This window comes from Falco cherrug, chromosome 5 (genome assembly GCF_023634085.1).
Source record: "Falco cherrug isolate bFalChe1 chromosome 5, bFalChe1.pri, whole genome shotgun sequence".
Classification (NCBI taxonomy): Eukaryota; Metazoa; Chordata; class Aves; order Falconiformes; family Falconidae; genus Falco; species Falco cherrug.
Genome location: NC_073701.1, coordinates 47,500,625 through 47,515,928, shown reverse-complemented (window position 1 = coordinate 47,515,928; position 15,304 = coordinate 47,500,625). Strand labels below are relative to the sequence as shown.

At 38.8% G+C, this 15,304-nt stretch overlaps 1 protein-coding gene across 5 annotated transcripts in view; it reads right to left on the bottom strand.

Moving 5' to 3' along the window:
- The window catches only part of ANO4 (anoctamin 4), a 198,143-nt gene that overhangs the window by 98,640 nt on the left and 84,199 nt on the right, over positions 1-15,304 (bottom strand). For 4 of the 5 annotated variants that reach the window (XM_055712557.1, XM_055712554.1, XM_027812375.2 and 1 more), the window contains exons 3-4: positions 13,649-13,785; positions 6,932-7,090 (exon numbers count right to left, since the gene is read on the bottom strand). In XM_055712557.1, the coding sequence (XP_055568532.1) occupies positions 6,932-7,090; positions 13,649-13,785 (296 nt within the window). The remainder of the gene's footprint in view (positions 1-6,931; positions 7,091-13,648; positions 13,786-15,304) is intronic. The other variant, XM_055712555.1, reaches the window with a different exon arrangement.

Sequence of the window (15,304 nt, the reverse complement as noted above, 5' to 3'; positions counted from 1 at the left end):
TTCCCACAGGCTGCACCTCTTGACAAACTGCTGCAGTTGGGGTCCCTTCCACAGGGTGTAGTCCTTCAGGAACGGACTGCTCCAGTGTGGACCCCCACTGGTTCACTAGTCCTGCCTGCTCCAGCATGGGCTCCTCTCTCCACAGGTCCTGCCAGGAGCCTGCTCCAGTGCAGGCTTTCCACAGCATTGGAGCCTCCTTTGTGTATGTTCACCTGCTCCAGCATGGGGTCCTCCATGGGCTGCAGGTGGATATCTGCTCCACTGTAGACCTCCATGTGTTGTAGGACAGCCTGCCTCAGTATGGTCTTCATGACAGGCTGCAGGGAATCCCTGCTCGGGCACCTGGAGCACCTCCTCCTTGCCTCCTTCTTCACTGACCTTGGTGTCTGCTAAGTTCTTTCTCTTACATGCTCTCAGACCTCTCTTCTGGTTGCCATTCCACAGAAGTGTTTTTGCCCTTCTTAAATATATTATCACAGAAATGCTACCACCATTGCTTATAGGCTTGTCCTTGGCCAGCAGTGGGTTCATCTTAGAGCCATCTGGCATTGGCTCTCTCAGACACAGGGGAAGCTTCTAGCAGCTTCTGACAGAAGCGAGTCCTGTAGCCTCCCTGCTACCAAAATCTTACCATGCAAACCCAATGCAATGTCTGATCTTCTCCACAGACCAAGAGGGCCTAGTTTTGTGCAAATGCTGGTTCGTCCTAAAGAGAAGTCTGTTAGCCATAGACAGCATCCTCCTTGTGGCCTGGCCTACTATACCTGCACAGTATGGATGATCATCACACACAGAGCTGTCCTGGAGCTTCCTAGCACATATCTCACATAGTGCATGCTCACAGATATCTTTGTCTCTGTAAAAAAAGCTCAGAGGGCAGCAGATGCAATTTTCATGGTGGAAGCTTTCCCTAGCCACCCTTTCTCTAGCAAGTAACGTTTTTTGGTATGTGCAGAGTAAGCTTAACTTGACAGGGAAAGGATATGAGCACCAAAGGGAAACTAGCAGCCAGGAGAAGATTCCCCAGCTGACCTGGAGCTTGCTTCTGGCCACCCCACAAATTCTCCTGGCAAGCTGCAAATAGTTAGCTGGCCATAGGCTGAGTGTTCTGTTATAAACTGTATACCTGGTTGGTTAAATTAATATTGATATCAGCAACAAATTACAAACAACTTATTTTTCTTTCAATAATTGAATAAACTGAAGTCATAACTGAAAAAGAAACTTCAGAGTCAACTCCAAAGGCACTGAGATTTTTATGTGCACTGCTTCTCAGAGAACCAAATTACATAAGTTAAGTTTATAAAACACCTTTCCTCACTCAGATCTGCAAACATCACTTGGGGTCTGGAAGTCAGCTTAATTCTTTTCTGCCTATGAATCACAATCAGCAATAAAGTTTATGTAACGGGAGTCTCATGAACAATTGCAGTGATGATGCACAAACTAGAAAAAAGCAGATCAGTCTTACATAACTGTTTTGGCTTTGCAGCACTAACAAGTAGATGTCATTTTTGCCAGAAAGAAAGATGATAATATTTGACTATGCTCAGGAGCAATAGCTGTAGATTATAACATCTCTTCCACAACATCACTTTCTGAGCACAAATGTATTTAAAATTTCAGTCTTTGAAGCTGGGTTTTTTCATATTCTTTCTTTATTTCTTTTACCTTACTTTAACATGGTCATAAGTCTATTTTGGTTTTACGCTCAGGGATGAGTCAAGAGTCACAGAGATACTATATTGTGTGCTTTTTCTGTCATCTGTAATTTCTCTCAGCATTCATCATTTTAAACCAGGCTCCAAGTTGCTGCTAAATATAAGTCTCTTACTGAATACATGTTTCTAGCCTCTGAACTCCTGTCCCCTAAGTGCAAAGATAAAGCCACATTAAGAGAAACTGCTTCATATAACTCCTGCTACCTCGCCATGAACCTATCTACATCTGTTTGCAAACTTGAAAAGTCATGAAATAGTAGTATCCTGTAATTATATTGCACCAACTACTGAAAAAGATCTCTAAACATAACTTTTAGTCTCAGATTAACATAACTTTCAGATTCAGATTATACCTGCTAGTAGATACTTGTTCACAGAACAAAAGTGAAGCTTGTACTGTGCTTTTCTTCCCTGTCTTTTTGGTTTTCTCCAGAGAACACATATTATATATTTCTACTGCCTATTGTATACACCAGCTGCATATTGGCTGCCAGATGTCCCAGAAATGTCAGCTGCTGCTTGAGCAGGGAGTAAATGCAGTTAGAGATGCCCTGGTGACAGCTTGACACTTATGGTGGCAATGTTTAAAGTTTTAATTGGGCAGCACACAATTTGGATTGTTCCTGAAAACCGGACCGTTACACCATAGTAACATCTTTTATCTGGGAGATGCAAAGATCAATATGTGGGCAGATGCCAAATGGATTGATAGCTTTTTCTAAAATATCTGAAACTAGTTCTTGAAACACATTCCACATCCAGTAGCTGTGAGGAGACTTCCTTTTTAAGGCAGTAAGGAATGCTTTTGCTTTAAAGCAGTTCATTGCTTTTATACTGAAACATTACTATACATAAATATGCAAAATATATAAAATAAAGGACCTGAAGACTACTTTCACTACTTATGTGATTAGTTGCCCTTTACTACATCTATCTATCAATTACTACTGGCACGTCAATTGTCTTTTCAAATAAACTGTATCTAATCAACTTACAAATTATAAACTTTGGACACAAAATACATCAAGTACATTTAGTAGCAGAGCTATTCTGTATGAATTACTTTAGTGCAGTCATAAGAAGCAAAAAAACTCCCCCAAACACGCAAAGTTCAGACTAAATTTAGTCTTTTCCTAGGGCTACATGACCAGATCCTACCCAACATCACATTCATTCTGGATACACAGTATTTTCTTAAATCTAAGATAACATCTTTCTTTTTTACAAATTACAAATCCAAGGGTGGTCTATGTTAATCTGAAATAGATATCTTTGAACTACCTTGCCTGTATCCTACATTTGCCTTTCATTATAGTCCATCTTAAATAGGTTGCAAATCAACAAGGTAGCTGCTCCACGCTAGCTACCTCTGTGCATGTTTATTGGGTAGTATAATTTAAAGTACTTTACTGAAAGATGTCTGTAATACTGTATCCATGTACCAGTATAGTGCAGTTACTGTTCTGTACAGTACAGCAGCTTAGGTCTACTTGATCATCTAGGACAGGGATTAAAGTACATTAATTGAAGCTGCAGGCATAATTTGGGATAAGGGAATTTAGCTGGATTTTGGCCAAGAGGTTAAATTTATAAATCTTTATTCTTGTGAAAAAAACATAGGCCCAATGCAATGCTGACTTCATTCTTTCTTGAAAAGATAGGTTTTCCAGAAAAATGCTGGTTTTTTACTGTCCCAGAGGGATGAACTATATTTTGAATGACAGACATTATCAGCATTTTCCCTTTACATAAAAGTGATCATAAGTTATTTTTTTATGAGTGTCAGTGGGCTGATCTTAGTCTCAGGTTTGCCTTGTATTTGGATAAATACGCAACGTACCCTCAGAATGTGGACAGTAATATCCTGCCTCCTGTTAACCATTTGCCAGTCAACTTTGGAAGGTATAATGTAACATTTACAGAAGGTATGAGTGCCTACAAACTGGCAATGCTCGTAGTACCTCATCTCTGATAAGAACTTGCTCCATTTAAGACTGCCCTCTCCATTTTACCCAATACGTAAGTCTGTTTCAAAGAATATTAAAAAATGAAAACAGTAGGATCATCAATAATCTCAGAGCCAGATAATCATAGTTCTCTCACTTGTGAGACATTGTAAAAAAAGGATAAATCAATATTGGAAATTTTATATCTGGATGAAAAGAAAATAAAGTCTCCTTTCCTGGAATGACCTATATTTCCAATTAACTCACCTAGAGGTTCTATGCATATGATCATGTCTTGGACGTGATCCATGTTGGACTGGGACAACACAGTCATCCTATCTAGACCCAATATCCACTGAAAAGCAGGGAGAAAGGTTAGAAAATTGTTTATGCTGTTCCACTCAATTATCATTCATTCTTAGAGCTCTGTTTTCCATACCTTCACTAAGTCAATAATCTGTTTCTTGGTCTGGGATCCCCTTGTCGTTTACTACTGGATATACAGAGCATCAAATCAGGCAAAACTTCCATGGGAGAGTGGTACGGTATAGCTGAAGAATGTGAGTGTAAATTCATTGGGGAATATCTGCAAAATGTTATCACCTTTTTGTAGAGTCAGAAACATATACCTGCTCAGACCTTTCTCAGCTACATGTTCTTTACATTGTGCCTGAAGTTATCTCAACATTTTCAGATTCATTTCAGATTCAGTTTCTCATCTCATGCTGTTAAGTGAACACTTCGCTTCCTGCACTCATCAATTCCTAGGTATTTTGCTGTGCAACACTTGTCAGCAAGCCACTGCAATTCATTTTTTGCTCTGAAGTGTTACTGAGGAATATGTTTTTGAAATTGCGGTGTGAACAGCTCTGAAAGTTTTCCTCTCTGTTACTGATTTCAATTAAAAAGGCAGGACTAACACAATCAAATGTCAATATATGAACAGCCAGAAGTCAAAGGAGAATAAACCAACAACCACACAAATTCACAGAGGCAAAAATTTTCTTTCAGACCAGCAGTTACAGCCTGTTGCCTCTGTATAAGTTTTGTGGCCAAAGCCACAGATAATTCTCTCATTTTATCTGGGAGAAACTTTTTCCAGTGGAAGCAATATATTATATATGAACAACTAGAAAACAGACCTGCTGTTGAAATCTTCCAGAACTGAAACTTAGAAAGATGCATAGTCTTACCAAAAAAAGAAGTAAAAATACTGAGAAATCATCTAGGCATTAACTGATTACACCATTTAGTTTAAACCTAAGTGTTAAGCAGCACAGTTGTTACTCTGTGGGGATGGGGAGGGAAGTGTACCAAGAATATTCTTATTTCTTTCAGGATTATGATTCAATTTGGAAACTAACATGATCATAAAATATACATGCTAGGGTTTAATTTTAGGTCAGAGTCATATGTTAAAAAATATTACTACCCTAGATTTTGAAAACATTAGCCTGAGTCATGTAACATAACCTCATTTTGATCATTCTGAGTTTAGAAAATGTACAATTACTGATGCTGACAAGAAGTCACACCAAGGCCAAATGAGATTAATAAGGAATAAAACTTCATGTCAGTAGCATAATAGAAACTTAAATGAATAATCAAGTGGACAGAACAATCTCGCAGCCTTGGCAGCAAAGTACAAATAAATGGGCTTGAAAACCACAAGAAAGCTTTACAGAAAGCAGTTAAATCATCAATTTGAAGAAGTTTTATGTGCAGAATGTCGCAATAAGTTTCATAATACTTAAAATATAAAGTAACTTCATAGCTTTCACTGCTGACCTTAGCACAGCAAAAAAAATCTGTAAAAATCACAAAGTAGGAAAAGATTGGTTTGAAACCATTGGGCAGGTGTATCAATAGGGAGGATTCATTCCACATTCATTTTCTACACTGCCCAAATTTCAGAGACTTCTTCAGCCTCTCTCCTGGCAGATAGCAGGGCAGAATTCTAGGAAGTGAAGTTGAACAGATGCAGCAACAATCTTGTATTCTTGGATGTTTGGTTACAACTCCTTCAGACAGTGGTACATTTATGGGAGACATGTAATGAACAACGGCTGCCATTGAAAACATGTTTCAACTACAGCAGCACTAAAGACGCTGACTTCCAGGTTATGTGAAGGAACAGTTTATGGTAAGGGGTTAATGTCACCAGTGATGTGCTTTTACAAACTTACATCCACCAGTACCCATGTTCTTTCAAAACCGTTTAAAGAGAGGAAACATTTTCATTATTCTGGAGAGAAACAGCTTCCATTTTTTCCTCCCCAGAGTTCTCCAAAGCGTGCCTTTCAAGTACATGGCAGAATATCTACACATGTACCAGGAATTCAGTGAAAGAAAAGGAGATAATGTACAGCACCTACATAATTGACCAAAGCCTATAACCTGAAAATTCCTCTACTGTTTCCATCAGTGGCAGCATGACAATGCATGTTAGCATGAGATGATCAAGCACAAGTAAAGCTAAATAATCATCAATACCTATTCTGTACAGAAGTGAGAATTAAGCCCTATTTAAGCACACTTAGGAAGGTTTAAGAAAAAACATGGTCTAGGCAAAAGAAAGATAGTCTCTGTAAGCCTTTTTCCTACTACCTATCACACCAATGCATTTTTAGACTCTTTACATTCCGTTTTACACTTTTTCTCAGAAAAGATTTACTGGTTAGAGCACATTGTGTTGGAAATAACATTGATATAAACAATTCACGTGTACTGCCCAATTATTTCAATGTTCAGGATTAAGACAGAAGGAGAGACTTTAAGCTGTTTTCAAAATACCAAAAAACCGCTCAAGTCTCTATGCCTAAGCTTACAGGAAAAGGAAGGCAGGTACCTAGTTAGGTCTCTGGAAAGAGCACCAAGAGCCTCAGCAGAGTGGAGCAGGTAGCTAAAAGGAAACATAGGTGCAGAAAGGTGGATTTCACTCAGTAGAATTTAGGCCATCTAAACCCAGCACTTTTTTTCTCTATTGCACAGCACAGTGGATGAAATTCTGTGGCCTACTTGTGCAAAAGGTTGAAAAGGATGACTTTAATAGCTTGTTTTGGTCTTCAGTTCATGTGTCTGATTTTCCTTTAGGCTACACTTTCCCCCTGCTCTGGCAATAAATAGCCTATATTTAGGAATGCTTAAAAGCATTTTCCCACTGCTACAACAGAGTAAGGGGATTTCAAGAGTAAACAAATCTCATACCCTCAGGCTCTACACAGCTTTAAATGTTGTAATTTTTTTTCAAGGAAGGTCTCTTACCTCTTTTTCCATTTGAAGTCCTTCGGCTCTGATATTTCTCTCAAATACTTCCCTTTTTTCTGTCTGTGGATTGGATTTTCTATACACCAGAATGTAGTCAATCCGACATTTTCCATCTCTAAAATATAGTCCATTGGTTTTGTTCTTATCAGGTACTTCCTGTAAAGAGAAAATCAACATTTCAGTAACGATAGTTTGCCTTGATAAACGTTTCGTTGCTGTTGGCATCATCAGTTTTCAGTAATACCCAACAGGAAAGATAAGGAATTGGAACAAGCTGTTCAAGTTTTTAGGTGCTTTACATACAGTGCCTCTGAGGTCATCTGAAAGCAGTACAGACTTCCCCACCTCAAAACCAGGAGGTCTCCTTAGACAGATGGTCATATAGCCATGGGATAGGAGAGAATAGAGAACACAAGCCAACCTTCCTCCCCCGTTGCCCTCCCTAAAATTAGGAATACCTTCTTACATATAAAACAAAGCAGAGAATAGTATTAATGAAGCATAAATTTAAAATTAAGAACTTAGTATGGTAGAATGTCTTTGTGCATGTGAAAAGAATAAACAAGGAAGTAAGCATTTACTGCAGTGAGAAACACTAAAACATCGTGCTCATTGCTTTGTGATGGCTCTAGTACCTCTACCTCATAGGACAGAGACAACAATACGAAGGTCCTGTACCTACCACACTACACCTCATCAGATTAACTACAGAATATTTTTTGATTAAGGAATAGCTGAAGAAACCCACTGGATTTATTAGAAAATAATTCCTGGTGTTTCATCTAGCAGTACATAAATGCAATAAATACTGTTTCTTGGATATTTCCTGCAAAGAATGTGTGTGTTCAAACATTTGCTCTGACAGAAAGAAACAACTTGATTTCACTGTTAATAAAAGGTCAGGCAGGTCCCTCTCCTGAAATGTAAATACCAAACTGCTGGCCTTTTTCCAGAAATTCAGGAGATGAAACCCTCTACAGATCTGCCTCACAATTTAGCACTACTTCCACATAATCCAGGTCTGTCCAGGCGTTAAGCTTTCACTTTCAGAGATGTTGAAATTGTGTGGCAGTTTGCAGGTTGGACTGTTTCATACAAAAAAATGTACACTGTGAATGATGTATGGGAACAAACAGCACTCACTCATAGCAGTATAATGGACAGAGACCTTCAGGGACCTCAAGATCAGTCCAGCTCCAAGCTACAGCAAGGGTTAGGCTAATTTCTCTGTGTTTTTCCAGAATTTGCTCACGCATTCCTGCCAGAAATAACCATGCCCTGTAACACATGATCAAATCTCTGAAAAAAAATAGTATTTTGCCTTTCACATCTGGCAAAAGTAGGGAATTTTCAAAATACTTTCTCCATAGGAGAACTGCTTCTGAATTTAAATTGCAAAAAATGAATGTAGTAATAGGAAAAAATGACTCTTACAGAAAAAAACCCTAACCAATATTCCCATTCAAAGATTTTAGCGTAAGCTATCTTCCTGATTCTCAGCAGGCATTTTGATTCAATGGAAAAACCAATGAAAGGATCATAAACGTTCCATCTCCTTGGTACATCCAGTTTACTGAACGCAGAAAGGGAAAATTTTCTAAGATTCTTTTATTCCAGTTCCTGACTCCTGACACAGCCTAATGCAGACTTGATATAACGGAACTATTCTTTGAACTGAACAAGAAGGCAAGAAGATTTAAGCCCTAAGGAAATAAGAGTAACAAACCATTTATATCTATACTGCATATCATTCTGACAAATGATATTACCAAGATATCAGAATATTAAATATGAAGACAGCTCAAGAAGCACAAGAAGGTTTTTTCCCCATAAAAAAATCTACATTGAGAAGATGTAAAGAAAACCCAAAAGGGTATTTAAGGTTATTTAAATAAAGGAAGGGTGCAATAGAATATTTAGAGACAGTGGGCCAGGTTGGTCGTCCAGTTCTGATTTCTAAGCCTCCTGGCGAGCCATCCTTCCTGTTCTGTAGGTCCCAGAGTCTCTACATGTATTTTAGCAAGAAAAGTGCTGTAATAGGAAAGGATTTGTAGATCAAAACAATTTGTGCTGGGCATCTGCTGTCCACACTATGTAGGCTTGAGGGCTTACTTTGGGCCTACTCTAACCTGGTCCAGGAGACTCATTGGAGTACATCTCATGATTTATTTATGAAGGAATCCACATTTAAAACCCAACACTACTCTGGAATGCAAACAAAGCATGCGTAGGGGCAATCAAGAGATTCACTTGAAATGTATATTCCTGATCTGAACTAAAACATTAGCACAGACCCATCCATAGACTACTACAAGGAATGTGTCTTTCTCATCATGCAGTAGTGACGCCACCGGAAAAATAGATTTGCCCTTTATGCTTCCTACGTTTCATCTTTCTCTGAAGAAAATTGGTTTGCCCTACACTGACTCATCAGTGCATGTAGAACCTTATATTAAAGAGCATCTATGAGATTTAGCCAAGTTATTTGACTTGTAGGACTTCTTCCCCTATAAATATGACTTCCTGAGACAACTACTTGCTCTTAGCCTTGTGAAACACTCTCAACTACAATATTGTAGTTTTTTGCTCTGAAAGACAGCTTGGACACCCTTATCTGTACTTGAAGGTTCTTTTCATTTTAGGAACACAGTATGTCAAATCCAGACTGATAAACCCTACTAGATTGGTATGGCCTCTGAGAAGGAAGCCTTTCTGCTGCCCTCTGCTATAGCCTGTAAGTCAGCTTTATAGACTGAGCCTGGACTTGCAAGAACTCTGAGGACCTAACATGATATGGAGACAGTCAGGGCTGGCCCAGCAATGTCAGGAAATAGCAGCTGCAGGGCTTTTGCATTGTCCACAGTATTCCAGGCTTACACTATTCCAGACAGAGACTTTTCTCCTATCTTGAATTTTGCTGACTCTCCTCTAGACATTGCATCTCCTTTCCCTGTGTTATGACTTCAAAATTCTGTTTTCCTAAACTGATTTAAAAAATATATCTAGAACCAAGTCTGACCGCAGTTTTTGGTGAGAAAGTAGTCTAGTCTATTCCTTCATCTGAAAGAAGATGCTGGAAAAGGAAGAACAGGGAAGACTTCACTCTAACAAGAAGTTTAGCATTTCTGGCTATCTTGGCAGCTTTATTTCTAATACGCATATCTGAAGTTGTATAATCAGGAATTCTTTAACCAAGGAATGCAGTAGTTTTCTAGTTTTCCTATTTTCAGGCTTACAATTGGGAGTCATCAACATTCATTAACATACAACTCATACACACATACATACTAGGAGAGCTTTAGGCTAAAGGGTTTACCCGAAAGTTTCACTGTTCAAAATGAAAGGATTTGTAAACCTAACAGCTACAGAAACTTTAAATGGAAATTTTAGGAAATCAAGGAAATTTAAAGCTTTACCTGCAGGTCTTTAAAAAAGTAAATCAGAAGGGACTCCTATGTTTACTAATTTAATGAGAGATTATATTCTTTCTTCATTCCTTATTATTTCAGTATATGGTTATTATCAGTGTGGAAGTTCAATGAAGATAGGATCTTTGAATTCTAAAGAGAACATATTGTCCTGTTGTTTCTGGCTACTTGAAATTAGAGTCCCCTGCATGCAACTTCACAGCTGGTGGGGAGGGTTAACACCTCCACCACTAACAGTGATAACTTACAAACTTTTGCAGAAAAAGGAGAATCCCAGAACCCCCCAGTTTTTAACGCACAGTTCTAATCAAAGAACAAGTATATTTTCTCTGTGTGTTCTTTTTTCTTAATATTCTTTTCCCATTTTGATTATAGTTTTGTGGAAGCTGCAACTTCATTTTTCCATCTATCTTCACTGGTTGGTATATTCTTCTTGACATCATAATATATTTAATTACATGGAACTTTTCTAATAATGAAATTGTGTAGGCTGCAAAACCAAGTGCTCAAAAGTTAGGAAGTAACAGATTTGTAGTCTTCTCTGAAAGCTTGTATAATCTCTTTTCATATTCTTCCTGATCACTGAAGAAGACAGGGATTTGTTGGAAAAAAATTAGGTACTTAGCCTGTATTTTACTAAGTATACACAAGAAAACTGAGCTGAATTTGCACAAGCTGTCATTAAGTGCCACAAAGAACATAAAAATTCTTATTTTTCAACATGAATACATTTTTACTGCCATAATTTTCAGTGGAAGCACTAATTTATAAAAGAGGTGGTTAAAACAAACTCTATTCTGCACATATAAACTTACTTAAGTAGAAATCAAACCGTGTTCCAGCTCTATCATTTTCCCTTGTTTGGATAAGGACTGATTTATTGATCCATAGAAAGAAAGGCAGAATAAATGCATACATAGAATACAGCCTCTAAATAAAGTTTCCTTTAATTGTTATCTTATTTCTGCTGCTACTCCAGTTGTCAGAAAATGAAACTTCAGTGGAAGTAATACAATATTTTAGTGATAATATGTCCCTGGATATAAATTGTAAAGTATATATCTAATTGTTATATTGGCATATGTAAAACATTTTGATCAATGCAAATAAAGCGAATGTGATCTTCAACTTGCTCAGACTGTCGCTGTGTTTGAATGAAACAGAACAAATTAAAAAACCCTACCAAACATCTTTACCCTAAGGACAAACTGAATCCCAGTATGGCTCTGCATCTGTTAAGGAACTTTTGATAAAGCTCCATCCATAAAGCCTTCATTGCGTCTTCTGATTGACCACAAAAAACTAACAGTTGAAGCAAACAATATTTCAACTTGTCAGATAAACAAAAGTGATAAAAAACCTTTTGTATGTCCTTGTAATTTATTTCGATTGTAAATTCATTTTAATTAAGTCAGCCACAAATAATATTAAATAATTCTGCTGCAATGTTAGTTTCAAAACTAAACCAAACATGAGTACATTTAGAGACACTTTTATCAGTGCCAGATCCACTGTTCTGATGACATTAAGGGAGATCCACAGTCTCTCTTAGCTATTAAACTAAACTGAAAGAATGAAAGGAAAGACTTCACCCCACCATTACATAGCTGTGTTCCTATATTTATCCATACAAACTGCAAAACATTTAAACAGTGTTATCTTTTCCGTCTGGAATTAAGCAGAGGCCTAGTACTTTGAAACTTCTTTTTATAGGCTACAGCATCCCTCAGCTCCCATTAAGACTTCCAATTTTCTGGGTTTTTTTCCCCCTTTTATACATATACGTGACTTACATTGCTATTTTCCTCAATTATAGTTATGCAGGAAAAAAAGATAATTCAACTAGGAAAATACTTCCTTTCCCTTTTTCCCTTTCCCTTTAAAAAACAACAAAGATTACATCAAAGTGAAAAAAAAAAAAAAGGTTTTACAATATTGTTAAATTAACAGCATCATAATTTGCTCTATGTCACCCTTTGTCCTTCTGACCACTTTCTGTTCATTTTTCCTCTTTAACTTGCAAAGATCATGTGGCTTTTATCTGCACCATTTTGTTAAAGACCATATGGTACATGATGCCAAAATGTAACACAGGAGTATCGTGTCAGATTAAGCTATTATAGTGCAAACAGGCAAAGAGGGCCCTTTGTAAGTTGTATGGGAAGCTGGGGTAGAGCAATGAGTAAAGGGGAAGATGAAATTGTGAGCAAGGTCAAACGTATCTCTGGTGTCCTGAATTTTGTTGCTTTTAATTATCTAACTACTCCAGGAGTGCAGCTCTCTATGGGCTGAATTTCTAGCACAATGAAAATCTGTGACTCTTTTTTCAGCAGTGCTTCACAAAAGAACAAAAGAACTTGCATCACAAAACCCTCTAGCTCCTGCAAAAGACATGATCTGTAATTGTATCTCCCAAACTTTAACTAAACTAGTAAACAAAACACGATCAGGGCAGAGCTTCAGCAATATCTTATAGCTTCCTGTGTTTTTTAATTGTTAGTACAATCCCTGCCAGAAAGTTCTCAGGCACAGCTTGCAGGTAACATTAGATCACTCCAGTAATTAGTCTGAACACGGCCACATTTCTGAGGTGGGGAAAAGGAGACAAGTCCCTGGTCTCTTCTCTTTACTCCCTGAGGAGACAGCCCTAACATCCATGGGTTGTAAGGCAGCTGGAGGCAAAGTCAAAGGGTATCATGTTCCTTTCTGCACAAAAGACACAAAAAGGAATTTAGGCCCAAATTTTTATCATGGGTCCACAATGCTTTGCCTGCTTTAAGACATAATTTAAAAGGGACTATGTGCTGAATGATTCCTCCATGGTACGTTCTCAGAATCATCATTATACACCATCAGGTCGCTTGTTCTTCACTGAAAGGGAATGTTTCTCACACCCAATGCCCAGTGCTTCTTAAGAGAGATTTATGATAAATTCTCCTCCTCGTCCTTCCTTCCCCCCAAAGGAATAATATAGGGGAAACTTTTCCATTCTTAGAAGCTGTGAAGCTTTAGACTCAGACTCAGATGGTTCAGAAAACAAGCAGACAACAAAAGCTTGTATAGACTTTTCACTGGGGGTGCGTGAAATCAATAAACCCTCCTTTTAACTTGAGCTATTTTATATTTCAGCATTATAATCTTAGAATGGAAAACCAGTCCCCATGGGAAAGGTCAGATACAAGTTGACTTGCAGAGAATGAGCTTTTAAATCAAATTACATTTATTTCCTTTTTATAAAAAGCACAAAGTATATAATTATTATATTAATAATTCTGTGTGTTCTTACCTCTCCCACAACTTCCAACCTGCTGGCATCATCAGAAGTACTGGTCAAGTTACCATGGTGAAGCAGGGAGTCATCATCTTTGGAAGGGCTGTTCACACCTTCTAACTCATCAAAAAAAATGTTGACATCCTTAGCTACTAAAAACAAAAATAAAAATATACATTCGAATCACCATCGGACCAAACAAAGACACCAAGTGTAATACATTATCAACAATCCTACTTTTTACTTCTGGTGTAAGTATATACTATATTAAGTTTAAAATCTGGTGTGCGTTGGTGGAGTGCTTTCTTCACCAATGAGCCATGTAAAGATTTAGGATACCACAATACCTCACTGACGAAAAATAAATGATTTTCTGTCGCAATACGACATACGTTAGCTACCTCTTTAGCTTCTCTTGAGGTAAGTGGCTTAAAAGATTATCTTCTGGATTAGTATGGTCTCTGAAAATTTGCTATTATAAAGAAGCAGATTTTTTAACATACTACATAAAGTATTAAGTTAGAAGTTGTACAGACCTGTGGGGCAGCCAGAGGCAGGAGACTTCAAATATTTAAAAGTAATTGAATAAGTGAGCCTGGGCAGAAGTTTGTCTTTGCACCATTTGGAATGTTTTAATGCATGTAAATCTGGAATAATCACATCTACCTCCTGCACAGCCCTCAGCTGTGCACGAAGAAATAGTTTAAAGATACAGGATGCTATAGTAAACCCAACTGTCATAAAAAGTGACACTTAGAAGGGCCTAGAGCACATTCCTCCACCCTGGGGATCTGGCGGTTGGGCTTGGGGCCAAGGCAGAGCCAGTGCAGCCGAGAGTGGCCCCTTCCCTCCAGACCCCCAGACAGCACTGTGGGGACACCTGGTCCGGGCATCCCAGGGCTCTGCCTGACCCTGGTGCTTCCCACTGGGGCTGATACAGGTGTCAGCCCATGGGCCTGGCCTTGGCCCATCCCTGTCCAGGGCAGGGCCTGGCTGCCTGGGCCTGGCCCCCCACCCTCCTTGCCCTGGCTAGGGTGGTGTGCCGGACCCAGGCTGCCAGGCCCTGCCCTGCCCCCCACCATGGGGAAACCCTGGGCCAAGTGGTACCCTGACAGGAGAGATCTACTTGAGTAAATGAGTTGAATTTCCTCCACCTTTCATGCAATGACAATGTCATGTGATAATTTTAGTCCAATTGAAAAAAACAACACCACTAGAAGGAGTTAAAGGTTGGCACTGTACTCAAGATTAAAGCAGTGCTAAGTTTAGGGTGACATTCCCTGCTCTGCTGAGCAAGGAGGTGATGAGAAGCTGTGGGCAGAGCTGGTGTGCAAGTCTACAATCCCACATAAGCACCACTGACCTGCTGACCAAGCAGCTGTTGGATGGGCGACGCAGGGTGGGCAGGCTGTGGCCAGCGAGGTCTACCTTTGCACCCCATACGCTGCAGGCCTGGTGCAAAAGGGTGATAATGGGATGTGTGTGGGGAGAAGAAAAATGCCTTGGCTGAGGATCAAGCTTCAACTGTGGATAGACTTCATCTCTCCGACCTCATGCTTCATAGGCAAAATCCAGAATTACGACAGTAAAGTCATAATTGCTAGAAGGGGCCCCTGAAGGTCACCTACTGAGCCTCCTCCCCTGAGTAGAATAGGATCAAATATCTATTAC